General features: G+C 50.2%; 6 protein-coding genes across 6 annotated transcripts; 2 read left to right on the forward strand and 4 right to left on the reverse strand.

Annotated features, from left to right (window-relative positions):
- Positions 1–1,247: 1,247 nt before the first annotated feature.
- On the reverse strand, positions 1,248–1,733 carry LOC132832920 (histone H1.1-like). Its single transcript, XM_060851160.1, has one exon. The coding sequence runs from the start codon at positions 1,731–1,733 to the stop codon at positions 1,248–1,250; it is 486 nt and encodes a 161-aa protein (XP_060707143.1).
- A 1,851-nt stretch (positions 1,734–3,584) lies between these two features.
- LOC132832921 (histone H1.2-like) lies at positions 3,585–4,349 on the reverse strand. Its single transcript, XM_060851161.1, has one exon. The coding sequence runs from the start codon at positions 4,347–4,349 to the stop codon at positions 3,585–3,587; it is 765 nt and encodes a 254-aa protein (XP_060707144.1).
- Positions 4,350–7,517: 3,168 nt separating this feature from the next.
- LOC132832922 (histone H2B-like) lies at positions 7,518–8,144 on the reverse strand. The gene has a single exon (XM_060851163.1). It carries the CDS (start codon positions 8,142–8,144, stop codon positions 7,518–7,520), a length of 627 nt encoding a protein of 208 aa, XP_060707146.1.
- Positions 8,145–9,464: 1,320 nt separating this feature from the next.
- LOC132832923 (histone H1-like) lies at positions 9,465–10,148 on the reverse strand. The gene has a single exon (XM_060851164.1). The coding sequence runs from the start codon at positions 10,146–10,148 to the stop codon at positions 9,465–9,467; it is 684 nt and encodes a 227-aa protein (XP_060707147.1).
- Positions 10,149–12,756: 2,608 nt separating this feature from the next.
- On the forward strand, positions 12,757–13,313 carry LOC132832877 (histone H4-like). Its single transcript, XM_060851078.1, has one exon. It carries the CDS (start codon positions 12,804–12,806, stop codon positions 13,113–13,115), a length of 312 nt encoding a protein of 103 aa, XP_060707061.1. The 5' UTR covers positions 12,757–12,803; the 3' UTR covers positions 13,116–13,313.
- Positions 13,314–20,902: 7,589 nt separating this feature from the next.
- LOC132832875 (late histone H2B.2.1-like) lies at positions 20,903–21,697 on the forward strand. The gene has a single exon (XM_060851077.1). The coding sequence runs from the start codon at positions 21,013–21,015 to the stop codon at positions 21,337–21,339; it is 327 nt and encodes a 108-aa protein (XP_060707060.1). The 5' UTR covers positions 20,903–21,012; the 3' UTR covers positions 21,340–21,697.
- Positions 21,698–24,613: the final 2,916 nt, after the last annotated feature.

The following is a 24,613-nucleotide window of genomic DNA, read 5'->3' on the forward strand; positions in this document are numbered from 1 at the left end:
GATAGAATCGTTAAGTGATTTCTCTCCACAGATGTCGCCGGGTCTGCTGTGATTGTCCAGCCATTTCTGTTTTTGTTTGTTTTAGATCTTCAGTAGTTTTATATCAGCTCAGTGCCTGCCCCGAACCATGTAACACAATCTCATTTTGCCCCAGCAGCACAGCCATTCCACATGGGATTTATTTATTTGACTTGCCCATCTCCCTTTTAGAAAACCATAAGTGATGCTCACAACATATCGTAGAATGAGTTTATCTGGGGATTGATTCAACTTACTCCCAATGTACTATTCGAAGGAAGAGACAGACCAGACTCAAAACATTGACTCTGTTTGCCTCCACAGATGCCTCCAGATCTTTTGCGTTTCTCCGCCATTTTCTAGTTTTATTTACTATCGCTGAAGGTTCACTAGACTCGAAACGGTAAGTTTGTTTTCTCTCCAGGTCAGGAATATGGTTTATTTAGGATTTGCTCAACTTAATTTGCTATTTTGTGTTCCACAGCGATCATTAAGTTACTTCACAGAATTTATTTGACATGCTGGTTTTCGCTTCAGAACAAAATCCTCTAGTATTCCAATCACTGATACGAGGTTAGTTAATTTGGGATTTGTTTAAATTGCTGGCTTCCTTTTAGAATGTATTTTATCGTGTTCCACAATGATCATAAAATTACTTCACAAGAAAGCAACTCACCACCACCTTCTCAAGGACAACTCGGAACGGGTAATAAAATGTTGTCCAGCTAGCGATATCGCACGAAAAGCACAGCAGGTCAGGCAGCATCCGAGGAGCAGGAGAATCGATGTTTCGAGCAAAAGCCCTTCATCAGCCTCATTCCCAATGAAGGGCTTTTGCACGAAACGTCGGTTCTCCTGCTCCTCGGATGCTGCCTGACCTGCTGTGCTTTTACAGCAACACACTCTCGACTTTTACTCCGTCTGGCGAGACTCACTTCTTTGCTGAAATGCTCCGATGGACGTGGATGTCAATGTCCCTCTGAAGTTGTCAGTGATCATTCAATGTGCACCCCCTCTCTTTGTTAGTCCTGAATTTTGACAGCTGTTTTCCTTTAGTTCCGTGCAGGTCTAACGCTTGCATTGCCTGTTATATATTAGTGTACTTGCATCATTTATATACAGATGGATCTGAGAGACGGTTATCTAGTTTTGAGAGAATTTGTGGCTCTCAAAAGAGCCGTTTATGTTCAGGGTCGTGAAAAGAGAATGGAGTGGGGGATGTTCTCCGCTCACTTCCTGGTCTTCCTCGGCCTTGGCTTCCTCTCGCCCCGTCTCTTGCGGGGTTTCTTGTCGGGTTGCTGGGCTTCCTCCCTGGCGCAGGCGGAAACGGCCCCTTCCTTGGCCGGGAGCAGGGCTGCGGTCGGAGGCGGCCTGGCCCCCTGCGTGTGGCCCGCGCTGAGCTTGAGGGAGCCAGTGGCTGTGGTCTGCACCAGCGAGCCGCTGTTGACCAGGCTCTGGATGGCGAGGTGCAGCTTGTCCTTGTTGCGCTCCACGTCGTAGCCCCTGGCCAGCAGCGCCTTGCGGAGGGAGGTGAGCGACAGGGCCCCCCGCTGCTTGCGGGCAGACAGCGCCTGAAGGATCAGCTGCGAGATCCTCAATTCCTGACGCCGCTGGCGTCGGTAAGGCCGCAGCGGCTCCTGCTGCTGCTGAGGCGGAGGCGGCTGCTGTTTCCTAGCCGCCGCGCTGCCGGCCAAGTCTCGGCGCACCTTCGGCATAGTCCCTGAATTGAGACAGACTGAGCCGCCGTTAGCCCTTCCCCTTCCATTTAAAGACTCGGGGCGGACGCGGTGGAGACGCCTTTCCAAGTGGACAGCGAGAATGGAACCGGTCTCCACACCCCACACACCCGCGGGTTTTCAGGGGAGACGAGCTCGATACCCATCCAGGGACCTGGTAGAATTTAAACCCAATTCAATAAACAAGCCCAGACGAGAAACCCCAGCTCCACGCACTAGAGACACTGATTCAGATCCAAACCCCGGGACCTGATGGAAATGAATTCCAATTCATCGTAAATCTTCAAGTAGTGGTCAGTAATGTTTGGTACTGTCACTGGACTGGGAAAAGTCCACGAGGTAAAAACAATGACTGCGGATGCTGGAAACCAGATTCTGGATTAGAGTGATGCTGGAAGAGCACAGCAAGTCAGGAAGCCATCCGAGGAGCAGGAAAATCGACGTTTCGGGCAAAAGCCCTTCATCAGGTCCAGACACCCCCCGCCCCATGTTGTGGAGTCGCAGCATCGAATCTCACCCCGGGACCTGGTACAATTTAAATTCAATTCAACATACATCTGAAATAGTTGCTCAGTCATGTCTTGCTTGTAGGTAATGTCACTGGACTAGGAACAATCCTGACCCGTCGGTTCGTGAATACATTGAATGTCTTCCAGACCCACAGTAAATAGAGTTGATTCTTCAGTGACTCCAGCGGAAGCCCGGCAAGTCAGTCTTCAAGGCGAATTTCTGATGGGCAACAAATGTTAGTAAAGCCAAAGATGCCCTCATCCCTTGAAAGACCAAAAAAATCCAATAAAAATAAACGCTGAGAGAAGGTCAATCAGCCCTCTGTTTGAATTCTGCAGATTTATTTCACTCTTTTATTGAAATTTCGCCACTTTTTGTGCTAATAGTATTAACAGTATGAAAAGTGTGTTTGTAAATTTTAAAGTCAAATTTTGTTTTTAAAATAAACAGCTGAAGAAACTCCGCGGTCAGGGATTTGTTTAAGGATGGCCGGAATAGATTTCCCCGATGATTTGTAAGTATTTTTTAATCCGTCCAAGCGATTTCTAGAAAACGTTTCAGGATGCAGAGGGCAATGTGTATACATTGTGATCACGTCAATTTAACTTCATGATGAATACGGAGATAAATTTGTTCATGTGCCATCCATCCTTTGCAATTTGTATACCTTTGTACAAACCTAAACATCTCTTTTCCAATCACTACTCATTGCTTTCTGCGTGTCTTGGGGATTAGATTAGATTAGATTTACAGATTAGACTTACAGTGTGGAAACAGGCCCTTCGGCCCAACAAGTCCACACCGACCCGCCGAAGCGCAACCCACCCCTACCCCTACATTTACCCCTTACCTAACACTACGGGCAATTTAGCATGGCCAATTCACCTGACCCGCACATCTTTGGACTGTGGGAGGAAACTGGAGCACCCGGAGGAAACCCACGCAGACACAGGGAGAACGTGCAAACTCCACACAGTCAGTCGCCTGAGTCGGGAATTGAACACGGGTCTACAGGCGCTGTGAGGCAGCAGTGCTAACCACTGTGCCACCGTGCCGCCCACAAATCTGAAGGGATCTGAAGAGTTTGGAATTATCTGCAATTTGGCTTGATTTTTCTTCGTTAGTCTAAATATAACTCAATCACGTTACACAAACGTAGCGACTTTCTGAATGTTTTGTGTGTGTTAGAAGTACAATTCAAACCTCTTTGGCAATAATTGGTTTCGACTCTTTCTGAATGTCTTGTGGCTCTGAAAAGAGCCTTTTTTTGGTTGTAACTTGAATAGTTTTCTTTACGTTATCGAGCTTTCGCTTTCCCCTTCAGCTGCTGCTGTTCTGTGTGTCCGAGCCGCCCTGGTTCGCCTTCGCCGAGGCGGAGACCTCTTCCTGAGACGGGAGTTGACTCGCTTCCTCCAGGATCTTGGCCGCTTTCCTGGGCTTGGCCGGCCGGCGCTTGGCTTTCCGAGGGCCGGCCCTAGCTGCCGCCTTCCTCCCGGGCTTGGGTCCCCTGGCGGTGCGGCGACCCATCGGTTCTCTCCTGCCGGACCTCGGCCTGGTCTTTCTGGGCACCATGCTCCTCTTGGGTCTCTTGGCGGCGGCGGGCTTCCGGGGTTTGCGCCGGTTGGAGGCGGAGGCGGCGCCGGGGCCGATGGGCGGGCGGGCGGCCGCGGAGGAGATGGCGGAAGGCGGCGGAGACGGCAGCAGCTCGCCACCCCGTCTCACTTTCTTCCTGCTTTCGGCGCCGCGGACGGCGGTCTCCACTTCCCTCTGCGCCTTGGTGCTGCCGAGCTTGAAGGAGCCCGAGGCGCCGCTGCCCGAGGTCTGCACCAGGGAGCCCTTGGCCACCAAGCTGCGGACCGCCTGCTTGAGCCGCCAGCGGTTGGCCGCCACGTCGTAGCCGTTGCCCGACAGCAACTTCTTGAGGGCGGCCAGCGACAGACCGCGGCGGCCCTTCTTGGTACCGGCCGCCGCCACTGCCTCCAGGATGCGCTCGGACACCGTGGAGCTGCTCCGGGCGGCGGAGGGGGGCGGTGGCAGGGCCTTACCCTTCCTGCCCTTTTTTCGGGCCGCCAGGGTGTCGGCCATGACCGCGGGGGGTAAGGGATGTGTGTGGCTGGGCGGTGGGTGTCCAAGCTCAGGGGTGTCTTTGCCTCTCTCGCTTAACACTGGAAAATGAGGAGTCGCCCGTAGCCGCCGCCGCTATTTAAAGCCCGCGACCGGACGCTACAGAGTCAAAGACCAACAAGACCTCCTGACTCTGAGGAAGAGTCAATGAAATTTACATTTAACGAGAATAAAACAAAGAGCTGCAGATGCTGGAAATCTGAAACCACAGACAGAGAGTCAGTAGCTCTGGCAGAATCTGTGGAGAGAGGATTTGAAGAAGATTCGTTGGACTCTAAATATTAATTCTTAGTTTTCTCTCTACGAACAGTGTCAAACATTGAATTTCTCCACCACTGCTTCATACTTCCAGTCTCCGCAGTTTTTTTGTTTCATTTTATTATACCTGCTGTTACCCTGAACTTGTTTTTTTTAATCCAACGAAGTGTCGATGGAACTGGAGAAGCTCAGTGATATTAGCGGAGAGAGGAAAAACTGTTAACGTTTCGAGTCCTGCGACCCTTCGTGTTTATTTCATTAACTCCCGCCCACACCCCCAGTTTCGAGATTTAAAATCCTGTTCAAAATTCTCCTTTCACAGTCCACAAGTGCTGTCAGACTTGCTGAGATTCTCCAGTATTCTCTCCTTCTATTTCACGTTTTCAGCCCATGCTGTTCTTTTTTTAATTTAAATATATACATAAATCACCGTCGTCCCTGGTCTAACCAGAATCTTTTTTTTCTTCTCTCTCCCTGTTTTAAAGCCTGCACGTGTTTTCTTTTAAATTTGTCCCCTTGTACCCCAATATTAATTGGGATAATCATAGCATAATGCTTTAGAAGAGGCCGATTTCTTGAACTGGACACAAGATTGTCCAGTTCAAAAATATTCAAGATTGGATAAAAAAAACCATACTGAGACTTATAACAAGTAAAATGGGAACAAACGAACAGATGCCCTAAAAGATTTAGGAAGTACAGAGAGGAACTCTCACAGAGCACTTGTGAGAATAATCTCTTGCCTCCATTTAGTTCTTTCTTACCTTGTGCAATTTCTTTAGGGCATAAACTTGGCAGTATTTTGCTCGATTTATTCCCTATTTCTCCCTCCTCACCATCATTCTCAATTTTGACAGTTGAACAGCACATGCCTGGGATTCAATCTCAGAGAAAATTACTTCCCCCAGCAGAGATGCTGACTTGGTTTTAAGTGGAATATTTGCTCTCAAGGTTCTTTGTTGAGTATCTATCCCCTCATTCTACAGCTGAAGTGAAACAACACCTCTGGTTGATCTACAGTGAGAGCGAAAACTGTGGATGGAATGGATTCACAAATGGAAAACAATGCGCATCATTCACAGTCGACCAGATATAACTGAAAAGATTGAGTTTGACTGAATTCAGTGGCTGCACACAAAGGTGGATGACTCTTATTATTGCAAATTACAGCCCAACTCACATCAGGCTGCAGGGAGGATAGGGAGCTCCCATCATGTTATAAAACTTAGGATGTTAGAAAATAGGCATACAGGGACAACTGGATCCACATCCAAATGTCTTCTGCCACTCCAACACTGCAAAATAACAGTGAATTTGTATGTAATTTGAGATCCTCATGAACAATAATCGCAAACTATTGACAAGATCTAGATTGAGTGACTCTTGAAGGAACATTTGGACCGTGCTTTGCAACTGTAGTTTGCCAGCACTCTCTCCTTGGAACTAGTCTATTTGGTAAAAGCCTGAGCCTCTGTTGTTAGACTAAACTAGTAAGGATTGACCGTTACAATCAGTTCACAACCTCACCACGCCACTACCAAGCTGACGGATATGTATTTTATTTTGGTCAACACAAGGCTGAAGAAGTCTCTGAGCAGTTAAACCTTGGGGCTTTGGTGACAATTCACTTCAGACAGGAAAACCCACTGGTTCTCGATGCAGTTCCTCTAAATTTGACCCCTTCTATGATTATTTGGGATAATCATAGTAGAAAGGTTTTAGATTTCTTGATCTGGACTCAAGATCCCAACAAGCTAAGTAAGTAAATAAATAAATACAAAGTAGGAATAGTTGAATCTTTCAGATGGATATTTTAAGATTAGGCAATTTGTTCTTTCTCAATTTTTCTGCTGCTATTGCTCTACTTGGAATAAATTGCAACCCTGTTTGAGGCTTGATGTGTCTCCAACAAGGGCTCTTTTATTTGAAGTAGTTTAAAATGGCGTCTTATTGGGAGGGGATTTAATTGAAGGTTTTATTTTCTGGTGGAAACCTAGGTTTATTTGATGACTCCCTGGCCATCTCTTGTTAGTCTAAACCAGTAGAAATTGATTGCTACAGTCAACAACATCAGCACACCCCCACCAGGATAGTGAGTTTATGTTTAGCTGAAACAAGATGACAGAAATCTGGCTATAGTTGTGTGGGGGTGTGTATTAGAGACCACACCTGAGAGGTGAAAAGAAATCAGAAATAGACTTATAAATAGAGAAAATCGCAGCTGTGTTTCGGGTTCAAGTACCGCCTATTATAAAGGTGTTATACCTGCCTGACCACAGGTAGTTTAAAAATATCAATAAACGATTTCAAAAATAGGAATAATTGGCAGTCAAAAGAATAAATGGATTGGTGATTGGACCAGTTGGTTAGTTTATGCAAATGTTTAAAATTAAGATTTGTTTCTTCCCAGTTTTCCGGTTATTACATTTGGAAAGTTAGTCTTGTCTCAAATATTTTTGAGCACCGTTTCCTTTTCAGGTATGATTTTAATTTTAAGTTAACTTATTCCTTCCTACTTTCCCAATTGTCACACTTGCAGTAAATTAGAGCCATGGAAAAGAATTTTAAAAAAGCAGTTTTCTTCTTGGGCGAGTTGTTATTAAATTTATTGTTCCCGTGTGGGAGGGGTATTTCAATTACGGCTTGTTCCTTTCCTTTGTTGTTCCATTTGTAAAATTAGCAGCCATGGGGTTTTTAAATTGCTGTAGAATTGCTGCTTTTATGGTATGGTTTTAATGGGTGTGTCGAAAATTGTTCGCTGTTACAGCCCTATTTGTGAACAGTTGGAGTGGCTCTTAGAAGAGCCGTTTTTCTTTTCCGGGGTGGTTTTAACAAAGAGGTATAATCCCGACGGGGCAAGGGGACACAGTCCTACTTGGAGCTGGTGTATTTGGTGACCGCCTTGGTGCCCTCGGACACGGCGTGTTTGGCCAGCTCCCCGGGGAGCAGCAGGCGGACGGCGCTCTGGATCTCCCGGGAGGACAAGGTCTGCCGCCGGGTATAGTGGACCAGGCGGGAAGCCTCGGCGGCCAGGCGCTCGAAGATGTCGCCCACGAACGAATTGATGACACTCATAGCCTTGGAGGAGATACCGGTGTCGGGGTGCACCTGCTTCAGCACCTTGTAGATGTAGAGGCTGTAGCTCTCCCGGCGGCGGTTCCGGCGGTGCCTCCGGTCGCTCGCCGCCCCCCGGCGGGACATCTTCATCGCCGTCTTCTTTGAGCCTTTCTTGGAGACGGCGCCCTTGGCGGCACCGGTCACCCCTGTCGAAGACGAGGCGGAGACGGCGGCCGACGAAGCGGCTGAGGAGGAGGCGGCGGCGGACGCCGAAGAGGAGGCGGTGGTCGGCATGAGGGACTCTGGCGGCTGCCTCCTCTCGGGAAAGTCAAGCTCCTTCAAGCCACGGCGAGAAAGAGACAGACCAGCGCCGCTGTACCGGGTCAACCCTAATATTCTCAGCTCCATGCAAATGAAGGATAGGAAATCCTCAATTCCCATTGTGTGTCCCGTGTCCAAATCGCACAAATCATAGCGAGGGACAGCGTCAGGGCTGTAACTTTGCAAGTGTAACAACTAGAGAGGTGGGGGTTGAGTGCTGAAGAAGAGTCTCTGGATGTTTTTCCCCTCGTGAGAAAGTCCAGGACCCAGACGGCACAGTCTCAGAAGGAAGGGCACCAATTTCAGACTGAGATGAGGAGGAATTTCTCCTTTCAGGGGGTTGCGACTCCTTGCCACAGAGATAGCTGTGGGAGCAGAGTCCGGGTGTGTGTATACTCAAGGCTTTTCTTGATCAGTCGGGAAATCCAGGGAAAAGGGCAGGCACGTGGATGTGAGGAATGTCGTATCAGCCATGATCCTGGTGAATTAGGGACAGGAGGATCTAATTATACTCGAAACGTCGACTTCTTCACCTCCTAATGTTGCCTGACCTGCTGTGTTCTTCCAGCAACTTGTTTATCTACTTACGATCCTACTGAATGACAGATCAGGCTCGAGGGGTCCTAAAGAGTGTTGCTGAACAGCGACCTTGGAGAGAAGGTTCATAGCTCCTTGAAAGTGGAGTCGCAGGTAGATAGGATAGTGAAGAAGGTGTTCGGTATGCTTTCCTTTATTGGTCAGAGTATTGAGTACAGGAGTTGGGAGGTCATGTTGTGGCTGTACAGGACATTGGTTAGGCCACTGTTGGAATATTGCAATTCTGGTCTCCTTCCTATCAGAAGGATGTTGTGAAACTTGAAAGGGTTCAGAAAAGATTTACAAGGATGTTGCCAGGGTTGGAGGGTCTGAGCTACAGGGAGAGGCTGAACAGGCTGGGGCTGTTTTCCCTGGAGCGTCGGAGGCTGAGGGATGACCTTATAGAGGTTTACAAAATTATGAGGGGCATGGATAGGATAAATAGGCAAAGTCTTTTCCCTGGGGTGGGGGAGTCCAGAACTAGAGGGCGTAGGTTTAGAGTGAGAGGGGAAAGACATAAAAGAGACCTAAGGGGCAACTTTTTCACACAGAGGGTGGTACGTGTATGGAATGAGCTGCCAGAGGATGTGGTGGAGGCTGGTACAGTTACGACATTTAAGAGGCATTTGGATGGGTATATGGACAGGAAGGGTTTGGAGGGATATGGGCCGGGTGCTGGCAGATGGGACGAGGAAATATTGCTATTATGGTCATCTGTCCGGTTGAAAATGATCTTTATTATTTGTAACTCAGTGCCACCCTCACATTTAATAAATGTCACAAAATTAAACTTGCCGAGATGACTCTTTTTGTGAATATGTCAGTGGCTCTGAAAAGAGCCTTTTTCGGTTTTTCATTCTGAACTTATTTCCCCCGTTCCCCAGCCCCTGGCTCAGCTTCCTCGGAGCCGCTCTCTCCTCCTCCCGACTGTGGTTGAGCTCCCTGCCCCCCGGGCGGCGGCTCAGCGCCCGGCAACGGCTCCTTGGTCGCTTTCCGGGCCGCCCGAATGCGGCCACCGGGTCTCCGGACCCCGGTTCCTTTGGCCGCTTTCCTCCGTCCGCCGGCGGTTCTGCCCTTCTTCCGGCCGCCTCGCGGCGGTTTCTTCCTCCGGACCGGGCTCCTCTTCCTGCCGCGGGTGGGGGCGGCCTTCCGCTGCCGACCCCGAGACTTGGGGCTAGCGGCGGCCGCTGCTGCCACCGGGCGGTTCTGACCCTCCTGATGGTGCTGCCGGTTGATTTTAAAGGAACCCGATGCCCCGGCGCCTGCCGTCCGCAGCAGCGAGCCGGCGGACACCAGGCTCCGCACCGCCTGGTTCACCCGCGAATTGATTCGCGGCACGTCGTAACCGGCGGCCGACAGCGCCTTCTTGACGCCGGCCAGCGAGAGGCCGCGGCGGTCCCGGGAAGACCCCACCGCCTCCAGGATGTGCCCGGACATGGTAGGGGCTCCCCCGCCAGCGGCCGCTACCTGCCGCACTTTGGGCGGGCTCCTCCGCCGCCGCCCCTTCCTGCCCCGGGAGGAACCTTCGATCAGGTCGCCCGAAGCCATTCCGGTGGCTACCAACGCCGGGCGTCGCCTTCAGCACCTCCCCCGTCCCCCCACCCACCTCCTCCAGTGTCCACCTCTAACACCGCGGGGACCGAAACTGAAGGAACGAGGCGCAGCTCCAGAGCCTTTTCAATGTTCAAGGCGGACGTGAAAGGCGAGTGCTCCGGTTTAGACCCAGCACGTGCTTCCAGGACGGTCGAGGTTGTTGCATTCATCCATTCCTCTCTGTGTTTATAAAATCAAATTGAGGCACAAGCTTTTATATATATATATATATTTTAAAAATCACTCCGTTCACTTACAATATCTTTTTACTTACATCTTTAAAGCCCTCATTCCACGATGTGCGCAAATCTAATTTGGTCGAATTGCCAACCCATCTCTGCCCAGGTGCCTCTATGACAAGAGTAAAAAGTGAGGTCTGCAGATGCTGGAGATCAGAGCTGAAAATGTGTTGCTGGTTAAAGCACAGCAGGTTAGGTAGCATCCAAGGAACAGAAAATTCGACGTTTCGGGCCAGAGCCCTTCATCAGGAATTTTTCCTGATGAAGGGCTCTGGCCCGAAACGTCGAATTTCCTGTTCCTTGGATGCTGCCTAACCTGCTGTGCTTTAACCAGCAACACATTTTCATCTCTATGATAAGAACCAATGCTTTGTAGACCTCAATCAGGTAACCCCTCTCTTAACACCTGGACTCAGAGGTGTGAACAATGAAGGCCAATGTGCTAAACGCTTTCTTAACAACCCTTCCTCCACGCGATTAAAATTTCAAATAATTTCGTACCAGAACCTGTGGATCTCTCTTCTGCAACACTACCCAGGGCTCTACCATTAGTTGTATAAGTCCTGCACTTGTTTGTTTTCGCCAAAATGCAATACCTCGCATTTATTCAGACTAAAGTCCATCTGCAACACCACCACCCCCGGCCCCCAGCCCATTGATCCAATTGATTAAGATCTTCACTGTCAATGTATCATAATTTTGGCGTCGTCTGCAAACTTACTAACCATCTTTCCTAAATTCTCATCTGAATTGTTTACACAAATTTCAATCAATTGTTGATCCAATTCTGAACCCTGTGGAAAACCGCTGGTCACAGGCTTCCAGTCTGAAAAACAACCCTTCAACACCACCCTCTGTCTCTTATCATTAAGACAAATTTGTATCCATTTGGCAAGCTGTCTCTGAATCCCATACGATCTGACTTTACTAATTAGACCACCGTGTGGAACCTTCTCAAAGGCTTTACTAAAGTCTGCTGCTCTGCCCTCAACAATCTTTTTGGTTACTTCCTCAAAAAGCTCAATCAAGTTTGTGAACATAATTCCCCCTTCACAAAACTATGCTGACTATCCCTAATCAATCCTTGCATCTCCAAATGCATGCAAATCCTATATTTCAGAATTATTCCAAAAACTTCCCCACCACGGACATCAGACTTATTGATCTGTAGTTCCGAGGATTCTCCTTACAGCCTTTCTTAAACAATGGCACAACATTAATCATCTTCCAGTCCTCCAGCACCTCACTCCTGTTTATAGATGATACAAATATCTCTATTTGCGGCCCCGCAATTTCTTACCTAACTTCCCACAATGTCCTGGGATGCACTTGATCAGGTTCCAGAAATTTATCCATCTTTATGTTTCTAAGACCGCCAGTACTTCCCCTTCTGCAATGTGAACTGTTTTCTAAACATCAGTATTTATATCCCTAAGTTCTCCAGCCGGCGCGTTTTTCCTCCACAGTAAAAGCTGACACCAAAATATTCATGTAGCATCTCTCCCCTCTCCTTCAATTCAACACATAGATAAACTTGTTGAACATTAAGGGGCCCTATTATCTCCCTAGTTGCTCTTTTGGTCTTAATATACTTGCAGAATCTTTGTGGATAATCCATAACCTAATCTGCCGAGGACTGAGGTAGTAACAAAGAGGATTGATGAGGGCAGAGCGGTAGATGTGATCTATATGGACTTCAGTAAGGTGTTCGACAAGGTTCCCCGTGGGAGACTGTTTAGCAAGGTTAGATCTCACGGATTTCAGGGGGAAGTGTATGTTTGTGCCTATGTATGTTTGTGTGCATTTAGCGAATGAATGTTTCTGCATCTATTGGAGTGCATCCGTGACTGTGTAGGTCTGCGCAATTCTTTTCGCGGACGCCGCACCCCAGTTCCGAAAGCTGGGGCAGAGAGAAAAAAATAACTCCACAATCTCGGCAGAGAAAGAGGAATCTGGAAACTTTTGTCAGAACCAGTGACAGAATGAAGCAAATGTTTCGAAACCTGTTGGACTATAACCTGGTGTTGTGCGATTTTTAACTCTGTACACCCCAGTCCAACACCGGCATCTCCAAATTAACATTGAGGACGTTTCTCTGCGTGTCAGTGTTCGTTAGTGTCTGTGGAGGTGGTCTGTGCAAATCTCTCCCCAGGACTCAGCGCAACACTGCCCTCTGTGGAGAGAGTAGCAATTTCCTCCCTCTCCCTCCCGTTCCGTGCTGCTGTCTCCGCCCATCGGCTCGTCCTCAACCAGGTCCGCGGGAACCACATAAAAACCTGGGATTCGTGTCCCTGTCTCCCTGTTATAGGAGCGGGGTTTGCAGCGGAGTGGTTCAGAGAGTTTTGGTTCTGTTCCACTTGGGACCAGCGGGATGAGTGGCCGGGGGAAAGGGGGCAAAGGCCTGGGTAAAGGAGGAGCTAAGCGGCACCGGAAGGTGCTTAGGGACAACATCCAGGGCATCACCAAGCCGGCCATCCGGCGCCTGGCCCGGCGGGGCGGCGTCAAGCGGATCTCCGGCCTCATCTACGAGGAGACTCGGGGCGTGCTCAAGGTTTTCCTGGAGAACATCATCAGGGACTCGGTGACCTACACGGAACACGCCAAGCGCCGAACGGTGACCGCCCTGGACGTGGTCTACGCCCTGAAAAGGCAGGGGCGGACCCTGTACGGATTCGGAGGATAGGACCAGGAGGAGGAAAGCGTTTTTGCTTATTTTGTTTTATTATAAACGACCCCCTTTGAAAACACCCCCCGAATGGAATTCCTCTGAACCTCGCCTTTATTTCATTTTACTTTAATGAAACAAAACAAAACAAAAACCCAAAGGCTCTTTTAAGAGCCAGCTCATTCTGTCCAGGAAGAAGGCTATTACTGAGGAGCTTTTACTTTGCACGGTTTTATTGATAACGTTTAAACTCACCGAGGCATGTGGAATGGGTTCTGTGCCTAAATAAAAGCATAAAGTACACGAGGCGGGAGAAAACTAACTGAATCAGAAGGGAATGCTGGCAAATGGGACTAGTTGAGCCAAAGGACTTATTTTCGTGTCTGCCGATCATCAAATACCCATCGGCAGTATTTTCATCTTACTTCCACACCTGCTTCATAGCCTTGTACATTATGGCCTTTCAAGTGCTCATCTAAATACCACATAATTGTCTAAGAGTTCAAACCACTCTTACAGGCAATGAGCTCCAGATACCCACCACCTTATCCACCAATCCCCTTAAACCCCCTGCTCCTTACCTTACATCCAAGGCCCCCTGGTTATTGACCCCTCACCTAAAGGGAAATGTTTTCCCTAGCTACCCTACCTGTGGCCCTCCCAGTAAATCCATTCTGTCTCCATCGCTGAGACTCTCCAGCCCAGGGCAGCATCCTGGTAAATCTCCCAGTGTACCCACTCCAGTAATTCCCTCGAATGCGGGTTCCATATGTGGCCTAACTAACACTGTTAGGTAACTAACTAAGTTCCATCAGAACAGCTAGATCATTCAGTTCCATAATCTCCTTGCTCTAATATTCAGTGCCTTGACAATACTAATGAGCCAATATCACATTGAACGGAGGACCAGTCTTAAAGGGCCGAGTTGCTTACTGCTGTTGCTATCTACTATGTTTCTAAGTATCTTATGTCACTTCTTGTAGTGAAGCCAGTTGCTTCCCTTGAATCTTTGAGAGTAGAAGTGTTGTATTAGCAGAGGTTTTGGCTGCCTGAACCAGGAAGGTGAGCAGGGTCAGCTATTCAGAGAGGAGTTTGAGACAAGCTGGAGAAATCCTCTTGTTCTCACAGACCGATCTTGGAGGTGTTTTCAATGTGGACAGAACCCGGCTGAGGTTTACATTGAGGTAGTGAGCGATCAGGGAGAATCTGATGGCTGTGCAGTGGCTATTTCTTTTAAATATACAGAATCCTTATAGTGTGGAAACAGGCCATTCAGCCCAGCAAGTCCGGGGGCATCACATACACACACACCCATCTCCATAGCTAACCAACTCGCCCACACACTGCAGACAATTTCCCATGGCCAATCCACCCTGACCTGCACATCCCTGGACACTATGGGACAATTTCCCATGGCCAATCCACCCTGACCTGCACATCCCTGGGCACTATGGGACAATTTCCCATGGCCAATTCACCCTAACCTGCACATCCCTGGGCACTATGGGACAATTTCCCATGGCCAATCCACCCTAACCTGCACATCCCTGGGCACTATGGGACAATTTCCCATGGCCAATCCACCCTAACCTGCACATCCCTGGGCACTATGGGACAATTTCCCATGGCCAATCCACCCCAACCTGCACATCCCTGGGCACTATGGGACAATTTCCCATGGCCAATCCACCCTGACCTGCACATCCCTGGGCACTATGGGACAATTTCCCATGGCCAATTCACCCTAACCTGCACGTCCCTGGGCACTATGGGACAATTTCCCATGGCCAATCCACCCTAACCTGCACGTCCCTGGGCACTATGGGACAATTTCCCATGGCCAATCCACCCTAACCTGCACATCCCTGGGCACTATGGGACAATTTCCCATGGCCAATCCACCCCAACCTGTACATCCCTGGGCACTGTGGGACAATTTCCCCACGGCCAATCCACCCTAACCTGCACATCCCTGGGCACTATGGGACAATTTCCCATGGCCAATCCACCCTAACCTACACATCCCTGGGCACTGTTGGACAGTTTCCAATGGCCAATCCACCCTAACCTGCACATCCCTGGGCACTATGGGACGATTTCCCATGGCCAATCCACCCTAACCTGCACATCCCTGGACACTATGGGACAGTTTCCAATGGCCAATCCACCCTAACCTGCACATCCCTGGACACTACGGGACAGTTTCCAATGGCCAATCCACCCTAACCTGCACATCTTTCAACTGTGGGAGGAAACCGGAGCAAACCCACACAGACAGTCGCCCGAGACTGAAAATCGATCCCAGGTCACTGGAGCTGTGAGACAGCCGTGCTAACCACTGACCCACCGTGCTGTTTGGGTCCTGAAATCAAAGGCTGCACTGAGAGTCCTCTCTGTGGAAATTCAACACGCATATATAAGGACTGTGGGAAATAACTACTCACATATAAGAATACAGAAATTAATCAATAAAATGCTGCAGAAATGAAACACTTAAATAAAAGGATTGTGAGAATTAAACATGCAGTGTCAAGCAAGATACTCCACAGATGCTGCCAGAAACTGTTATGTTTCTCCAGCCATTACTACTTTCTATCTATCTATCTATTTATCTAATGCCAGATTGTTTGTGCTGTGTGTGCTTTTATCTCCATCTTTATTCAAGGTAAAATCCCAGATCAGGATCTTGTCTGAATATCTCCCTCCCCAAACCCCAGACCGGGATCCTGTCTGAATATCTCCCTCCACAAACCCCAGACCAGGATCCTGTCTGAATATCTCCCTCCTCAAACCCCACACAAGGATCCTGTCTGAATATCTCCCTCCCCAAACCCCAGACCAGGATCCTGTCTGAAAATCTCCCTCCCCAAACCCCAGATCAGGATCTTGTCTGAATATCTCTCTCCCCAAACCCCAGACCAGGTTCCTCTCTGAATATCTCCCTCCCCTCCCCAAACCAGGATCCTTTCTGAATATCTCCGTCCCCAAACCCCAGACGAAAATCTTGTCTGAATATCTCCCTTCCCAAACCGGGATCCTGTCTGAATATCTCCCTCCCCAAACCGCAGACCAGGATCCTTTCTGAATATCTCCCTCCCCAAACCCCAGACTAGGATCCTGTCTGAATATCTCCCTCCCCAAACCCCAGATCAGGATCCTGTCTGAATATCTCCCTCCCCAAACCCCAGATCAGGATCCTGTCTGAATGTCTCCCTCCCAAAACCCCAGACCAGGATCTTGTCTGAATGTCTCCCTCCCCAAACCCCAGACCAGGATCCTGTCTGAATATCTCCCTCCCCAAACCCCAGATCAGGATCCTGTCTGAATATCTCCCTCCCCAAACCCCAGACCAGGATCCTGTCTGAATGTCTCCCTCCCCAAACCCCAGACCAGGATCCTGTCTGAATATCTCCGTCCCCAAACCCCAGACGAAAATCTTGTCTGAATATCTCCCTTCCCAAACCGGGATCCTGTCTGAATATCTCCCTCCCCAAACCGCAGACCAGGATCCTTTCTGAATATCTCCCTCCCCAAACCCCAGACTAGGATCCTGTCTGAATATCTCCCTCCCCAAACCCCAGATCAGGATCCTGTCTGAATATCTCCCTCCCCAAACCCCAGACCAGGATCCTGTCTGAATGTCTCCCTCCCCAAACCCCAGACCAGGATCTTGTCTGAATGTCTCCCTCCCCAAACCCCAGACCAGGATCCTGTCTGAATATCTCCCTCCCCAAACCCCAGATCAGGATCCTGTCTGAATATCTCCCTCCCCAAACCCCAGACCAGGATCCTGTCTGAATATCTCCCTCCCCAAACCCCAGACCAGGATCCTGTCTGAATATCTCCCTCCCCAAACCCCAGACCAGGATCCTGTCTGAATATCTCCCTCCCCAAACCCCAGACCAGGATCCTGTCTGAATATCTCCCTCCCCAAACCCCAGCCCAGGATCCTGTCTGAATGTCTCCCTCCCCAAACCCCAGACCAGGATCTTGTCTGAATATCACCCTCCCCAAACCCCAGACCAGGATCCTGTCTGAATATCTCCCTCCCCAAATCCCAGACCAGGATCCTGTCTGAATATCACCCTCCCCAAACCCCAGATCAGGATCCTGTCTGAATATCTCCCTCCCCAAACCCCAGATCAGGATCCTGTCTGAATATCTCCCTCCCCAAACCCCAGATCAGGATCCTGTCTGAATGTCTCCCTCCCCAAACCCAGACCAGGATCTTGTCTGAATGTCTCCCTCCCCAAACCCCAGCCCAGGATCCTGTCTGAATATCTCCCTCCCCAAACCCCAGCCCAGGATCCTGTCTGAATGTCTCCCTCCCCAAACCCCAGACCAGGATCTTGTCTGAATATCTCCCTCCCCAAACCCCAGACCAGGATCCTGTCTGAATATCTCCCTCCCCAAACCCCAGACCAGGATCCTGTCTGAATATCACCCTCCCCAAACCCCAGATCAGGATCCTGTCTGAATATCTCCCTCCCCAAACCCCAGATCAGGATCCTGTCTGAATATCTCCCTCCCCAAACCCCAGACCAGGATCCTGTCTGAATGTCTCCCTCCCCAAACCCCAGACCAGGATCTTGTCTGAATATCTCCCTCCCCAAACCCCAGATCAGGATCCTGTCTGAATATCTCCCTCCCCAAACCCCAGATCAGGATCCTGTCTGAATATCTCCCTCCCCAAACCCCAGACCAGGATCCTGTCTGAATGTCTCCCTCCCCAAACCCCAGACCAGGATCTTGTCTGAATATCTCCCTCCCCAAACCCCAGATCAGGATCCTGTCTGAATATCTCCCTCCCCAAACCCCAGATCAGGATCCTGTCTGAATATCTCCCTCCCCAAACCCCAGATCAGGATCCTGTCTGAATATCTCCCTCCCCAAACCCCAGACCAGGATCCTGTCTGAATGTCTCCCTCCCCAAACCCCAGACCAGGATCTTGTCTGAATATCTCCCTCCCCAAACCCCAGACCAGGATCCTGTCTGAATATCTCCCTCCCCAAACCCCAGATCAGGATCCTGTCTGAATAGCTCCCTCCCCAAACCCCAGACCAGGATCCTGTCTGAATATCACCCTCCCCAAACCCCAGATCAGGATCCTGTCTGAATATCTCCCTCCCCAAACCCCAGATCAGGATCCTGTCTGAATATCTCCCTCCCCAAACCCCAGACCAGGATCCTGTCTGAATGTCTCCCTCCCCAAACCCCAGACCAGGATCTTGTCTGAATATCTCCCTCCCCAAACCCCAGACCAGGATCCTGTCTGAATATCTCCCTCCCCAAACCCCAGATCAGGATCCTGTCTGAATATCTCCCTCCCCAAACCCCAGACCAGGATCCTGTCTGAATGTCTCCCTCCCCAAACCCCAGACCAGGATCTTGTCTGAATATCTCCCTCCCCAAACCCCAGACCAGGATCCTGTCTGAATATCTCCCTCCCCAAACCCCAGATCAGGATTCTGTCTGAATAGCTCCCTCCCCAAACCCCAGACCAGGATCCTGTCTGAATATCTCCCTCCCCAAACCCCAGATCAGGATCCTGTCTGAATATCTCCCTCCCCAAACCCCAGACCAGGATCCTGTCTGAATATCTCCCTCCCCAAACCCCAGACCAGGATCCTGTCTGAATATCTCCCTCCCCAAACCCCAGCCCAGGATCCTGTCTGAATATCTCCCTCCCCAAACCCCAGCCCAGGATCCTGTCTGAATGTCTCCCTCCCCAAACCCCAGACCAGGATCTTGTCTGAATATCTCCCTCCCCAAACCCCAGACCAGGATCCTGTCTGAATATCTCCCTCCCCAAATCCCAGACCAGGATCCTGTCTGAATATCACCCTCCCCAAACCCCAGATCAGGATCCTGTCTGAATATCTCCCTCCCCAAACCCCAGATCAGGATCCTGTCTGAATATCACCCTCCCCAAACCCCAGATCAGGATCCTGTCTGAATATCTCCCTCCCCAAACCCCAGATCAGGATCCTGTCTGAATATCACCCTCCCCAAACCCCAGATCAGGATCCTGTCTGAATATCTCCCTCCCCAAACCCCAGATCAGGATCCTGTCTGAATATCTCCCTCCCCAAACCCCAGATCAGGATCCTGTCTGAATGTCTCCCTCCCCAAACCCAGACCAGGATCTTGTCTGAATGTCTCCCTCCCCAAACCCCAGACCAGGATCCTGTCTGAATATCTCCCTCCCCAAACCCCAGCCCAGGATCCTGTCTGAATGTCTCCCTCCCCAAACCCCAGACCAGGATCTTGTCTGAATATCTCCCTCCCCAAACCCCAGACCAGGATCCTGTCTGAATATCTCCCTCCCCAAATCCCAGACCAGGATCCTGTCTGAATATCACCCTCCCCAAACCCCAGATCAGGATCCTGTCTGAATATCTCCCTCCCCAAACCCCAGATCAGGATCCTGTCTGAATATCTCCCTCCCCAAACCCCAGATCAGGATCCTGTCTGAATGTCTCCCTCCCCAAACCCAGACCAGGATCTTGTCTGAATGTCTCCCTCCCCAAACCCCAGATCAGGATCTTGTCTGAATATCTCCCTCCCCAAACCCCAGACCAGGATCCTGTCTGAATATCACCCTCCCTAAACCCCAGACCAGGATCCTGTCTGAATATCACCCTCCCCAAACCCCAGATCAGGATCCTGTCTGAATGTCTCCCTCCCCAAACCCCAGAACAGGATCCTCTGAATATCTCCCTCCCCAAACCCCAGATCAGGATCCTGTCTGAATATCTCCCTCCCCAAACCCCAGACCAGGATCTTGTCTGAATATCTCCCTCCCCAAACCCCAGACCAGGATCCTGTCTGAATATCTCCCTCCCCAAATCCCAGACCAGGATCCTGTCTGAATATCACCCTCCCCAAACCCCAGATCAGGATCCTGTCTGAATATCTCCCTCCCCAAACCCCAGATCAGGATCCTGTCTGAATATCTCCCTCCCCAAACCCCAGATCAGGATCCTGTCTGAATGTCTCCCTCCCCAAACCCAGACCAGGATCTTGTCTGAATGTCTCCCTCCCCAAACCCCAGATCAGGATCTTGTCTGAATATCTCCCTCCCCAAACCCCAGACCAGGATCCTGTCTGAATATCACCCTCCCTAAACCCCAGACCAGGATCCTGTCTGAATATCACCCTCCCCAAACCCCAGATCAGGATCCTGTCTGAATGTCTCCCTCCCCAAACCCCAGAACAGGATCCTGTGAATATCTCCCTCCCCAAACCCCAGACCAGGATCTTGTCTGAATATCTCCCTCCCCAAACCCCAGACCAGGATCTTGTCTGAATATCTCCCTCCCCAAACCCCAGACCAGGATCCTGTCTGAATATCTCCCCCTTCCCCCCAAACCCCAGACCAGGATCCTGTCTGAATATCTCCCCCTTCCCCCCAAACCCCAGACCAGGATCCTGTCTGAATATCTCCCTCTTCCCCCCAAACCCCAGACCAGGATCCTGTCTGAATATCTCCCCCTTCCCCCCAAACCCCAGACCAGGATCCTGTCTGAATATCTCCCCCTTCCCCCCAAACCCCAGACCAGGATCCTGTCTGAGCGTCTCTCTGCCCGGACGCTGGGTGTGTCTTGAGTGTCTCCCTCACTGGGTAAACAGTCCACGCCCCAGTCTCTGATTGGTCATTTCCCATCAATTTTGTGACCTCACAAAGGACGCCGAACGGTTTGACCAATCCTAAGGTGGCGCTCTGCGATCCTTCATTTGCATAGAACCTGCAGTTAAATAGGAGAGCGGGCGGGCGGGCGCAGGTTCGGCGCTGGGGGCGGGCGGGAGAGGGAGGGAGACCGGCCGCTCTGTCCGTCGGACAGCGGCTAGCCCTCGGACGTCGGCGCGCTTCTTGATCAATCCACTGATCGATAATCCATCGGAGCGACTGAAATGGCCCCAAAGCCGGCGGGGGCCCGGTGCTACCGCAAGAGGAAGCGCCGGGAGAGCTACTGCCGGTACATCCGCCGGGTGCTGAAGCAGATCCACCCGGAGCGGAGCCTCTCGGCGGCGGCCGCCGCGGCGCTCGACTCCTTCCTGGGCGACCTCTTCGAGCGGCTGGCGAGCGAGGCGTCCCGCCTGGTCCGCTACAGCCGGCGGCAGACCCTGTCCTCCCGGGAGATCCAGAGCGCCGTCCGCCTGCTGCTCCCGGGGGAGCTGGCCCAGCACGCCGTGTCCGAGGGCAGCAAGGCGGTCACCACGTTCGCCGCCTGCCCGTGAGGAAGCAGAGGGCGGAGAGGCAGCGGCGGGGCCGGCCGGCCGGCGGGCAAGGTCCCCTTCGGAGCTCAGCAGCCCCCCCGACCCCCGGGAGGAGCCGGGGGCGGAGGGGAGAGGAGGGGGGGGAGAGGGAGCCCGAGGGAAATGAGAACTGGAAGCTTTGAACCGATCTCCAGAGACGTCCCCGAGCCGCGTTCTGTTGGTGTTTTGCGGTTGAGAACAAACTTGTCCAAAAAAAGGAGCTGCTCCGATTGCAGATGGAAACCCGACCCCCCCCCCCACCCCAGAATAATGTTTTACTCCCTTCACCACGCACTCCACCCCCCCACCCCCCCAATAAAATAAAATGTGGTTGCAATGGTTTTATTTGCAATGATTTGTGCCACAATCAGTTTGCAATGATTTGTTGCTCCTCTGCCTCTTTCGCTAAATTGTCCCGGAGGAAGCTCGATGGTCTGTGGTGCTGCTCCTCGCGTTTGTCCGGACCCGGGGGGGGGGAAGGAGACTGACCCCCCCAGGAGTGAAAAGTGAAGTGCAGAACTTCTCCATGTCGTGCCTCTCCACATCCTGGCGCTCGCTCTCTCTCTCTCTCTCTCTCCATTCCCCCCCCACCCGCCAAACCTTCCACCGAGTATAAACATGAATAATAATAATAATAATAAAAGGCGGTTTGTACCGAAAATGCGGTCTTGTGAGTTAGTGGAGCCGAAGCAAAATGTTGAGTTTTGGTGTAGATTGTCTAATTGAGCCTGTGAAGTGGACAGGCTTGACGGGCTGAATGGCCCCTTCTCTTCCCCCCCCACCCCCCGTCCCTCAGGCTGCACAATCCAAACTCCCAAAGATGTAACGCGAGGTGAGCTTCGAGGTATAAAGGGAAACTTCGATTTTTTTTGGGAGGGGGCTCTTGTGTTGCAGTGGTAATGTCCCTGCCTCTGGGTCGGAAGTCCCAATCCAGCCTGCTTCAGACATGGGCCTCTGAACAGGATAGGTAGGAATGTCTGAATCCACCAGGGGAAGTTGTTAGTGCTACATCTAGGTAAAGATATTTATTTTCTTTTATACAAAAATAAATGACGTTTAGTTGTTTCTTGAAAGAATGAAATTACGGATTTAAAACAAGATTTTTTTTACTATGCATAGTACAGGAGTCAGACAATAAATAGGAGCTTGGGTTATATCCAAGTTGTCTGAAATCAGAATAATTTTAAAGTTAACTATGAATTAAGACCACACCTTGAGTACTGTGTGTAGTTTTGGTATCCCAGTCTGAGCAAGGACACTCTTGTTATTGAGGCAGTCCGGTAAGGATTCCCTGGGATGGCAGGACTGATGTGAGGGCTTGTACTCGCTGGAATTTAGAACAATGGTGGGGAGAGAGAGAGAGGGGGGGCAAAATCTCATGGAAACATATAAAATCCAGATGGGACTGGACAGGCCAGATGCTGGGCAAGTCCGAAACGAGGGGTCACAGCCTAAGAATAAGGGTAGGCCATTCGGGACTGAGATGAGGAAAGATGTTTCCCCTCAGGGGGTTGTGAACCTGTGGAATTCTCTCCCACAGGAAGATTTGGGGCCACTTCATTAGATATATTCAAGAGGGAGCTGGAGGTGGGCCTGGTGGCTAAATGAAACATTGATTTTCCTGCTCCTCAGCTGCTGCCTGAACTGCTGTGCCTTTCCAACACCACTCTAACCTACAGTCTTGCAGCCAAAGGGATCAGGGGTTATGTGGAGATGGTGGGAATGGGATACTGAGTTTGCACCATCAGACATGATTGTATTGAAAGGTGGGGCAGACTCCAAAGGGCTGCACGGTCTACTCCTGCAGCTCTTTTCGACGTTTCTATGTTAATAGGTAAACATAAATTTTACATAGAATGGTAGGTACAACTAAGAAAGACTTAGGAACTTGGTCTAAAGTCAGCTCAGCATATACCTCATCACATTAAAGTCCTTCAAAACTTTGCCTTCCTCATAAAGAATTTACCCTCTTCTCATCCTCCGTCAAATCGCCAGATGCCAGCGAAGTGTAACAGCATGTCTCCTTCTGGAATGGCTTTTCACCATTGGCATGGTACCTGCTTGAAGGACCTCAGCTTTGTTGGTGATAGTCTGGATGGTGTCCATTCAAAGAACAACTTACCCTTCTGTGATTCACAAGTTGATATGATTTATCATAATCATGTGTACCTAAGTACAGTGAAAAGCTTTGTTTGCGAGCAGTACAGGCAGATCATAGTAAGCAAGGATGTACAGACCACTGGGGTTGCTTAGACAGAGCGAGAGTCCTGGATCATGCCTCTGCCTTCCTCTGGTTACCTGTAGTGTACCACTGGAATCACCAACTGATCAAGGACTGCACTGTGTCCATAACTTGAACCAGATTACGTCTCCTTAGAAGGTTTGGTTTTCAAGCTCAGTTTCAGTCTTAGCTGTTTTAGAAACACGGCCATAAGTTACACAACAGCAGGTTATAGACCAACAGGTCTGTTTGGAATCACAACCTTTCAGAGGTGAACTGACTCCGCCTGACAAAGAGTCAGCACTCGGAAAGCTTATGATTCCAAATAAACCTGTTGGGCCAGAAACTGCTGCTGATTGATTGTGACTTTGTCCACCCCAGTCCAACACCAGCACCTCCACATAATTTCTATGACCTGGATGACTTCTGTCTTCTCCCTGAAGCCTGAGTCTCTTCCATTTCTCAAAGTCATACTACTCCAGTTTCCCTGTTGGTCTGTCAATGCGGATCAGGGGCTGTTGTGGCGCTGGCTGTTGTGATACCTCTGGGCCAGGAGGTTCAAGTCCTGCTTGGTCTAGAGGTGTGTCATGACAGATTTATTAGAAAGGAGATCTATTGTTCCCTAGTTGTCAATAGGATGCACATTTGTTTTGAGCAATCTCATACCTTAGTGGTAGTGATCCTACCTCCGAGTTGAGACTGTGGTGCTGGAAAGGCACAGCAGTTCAGGCAGCAACCGAGGAGCAGGAGAATCGACGCTTTGGGCAAAATCCCTTCATCACCTCAAGCTGACTATTACAGTGGTGGTTGGTTTGTTTTTCAGTGGGGTGGGGGAGTTCTGTTAGAGATATGGAAATAGCAGAGCAATGGTCAGGGATGGAGGTGGGAGTCCTTCACGTCAGTTTGTTAACCGACTGATGGATTTGGTCATTTCTAATCTCACACACAACTTTCTCCACTCGATGAGAAGTAAGTGAAGACTTGCAGATGCTGGAGATCAGAGTTGAGAGCTGGAAGAGCACAGCAGGTCAGGCA

The sequence above is a fragment of the Hemiscyllium ocellatum genome, chromosome 35 (assembly GCF_020745735.1).
Source record: "Hemiscyllium ocellatum isolate sHemOce1 chromosome 35, sHemOce1.pat.X.cur, whole genome shotgun sequence".
NCBI lineage: Eukaryota > Metazoa > Chordata > Chondrichthyes > Orectolobiformes > Hemiscylliidae > Hemiscyllium > Hemiscyllium ocellatum.

Excerpts from the sequence above, each read along its gene's own strand:
- LOC132832923 (XM_060851164.1), bottom strand. The coding sequence starts at position 10,148 with ATGGCTTCGGGCGACCTGATCGAAGGTTCCTCCCGGGGCAGGAAGGGG.
- LOC132832922 (XM_060851163.1), bottom strand. The coding sequence starts at position 8,144 with ATGGGAATTGAGGATTTCCTATCCTTCATTTGCATGGAGCTGAGAATA.
- LOC132832920 (XM_060851160.1), bottom strand. The coding sequence starts at position 1,733 with ATGCCGAAGGTGCGCCGAGACTTGGCCGGCAGCGCGGCGGCTAGGAAA.
- LOC132832921 (XM_060851161.1), bottom strand. The coding sequence starts at position 4,349 with ATGGCCGACACCCTGGCGGCCCGAAAAAAGGGCAGGAAGGGTAAGGCC.
- LOC132832877 (XM_060851078.1), top strand. The coding sequence starts at position 12,804 with ATGAGTGGCCGGGGGAAAGGGGGCAAAGGCCTGGGTAAAGGAGGAGCT.
- LOC132832875 (XM_060851077.1), top strand. The coding sequence starts at position 21,013 with ATGGCCCCAAAGCCGGCGGGGGCCCGGTGCTACCGCAAGAGGAAGCGC.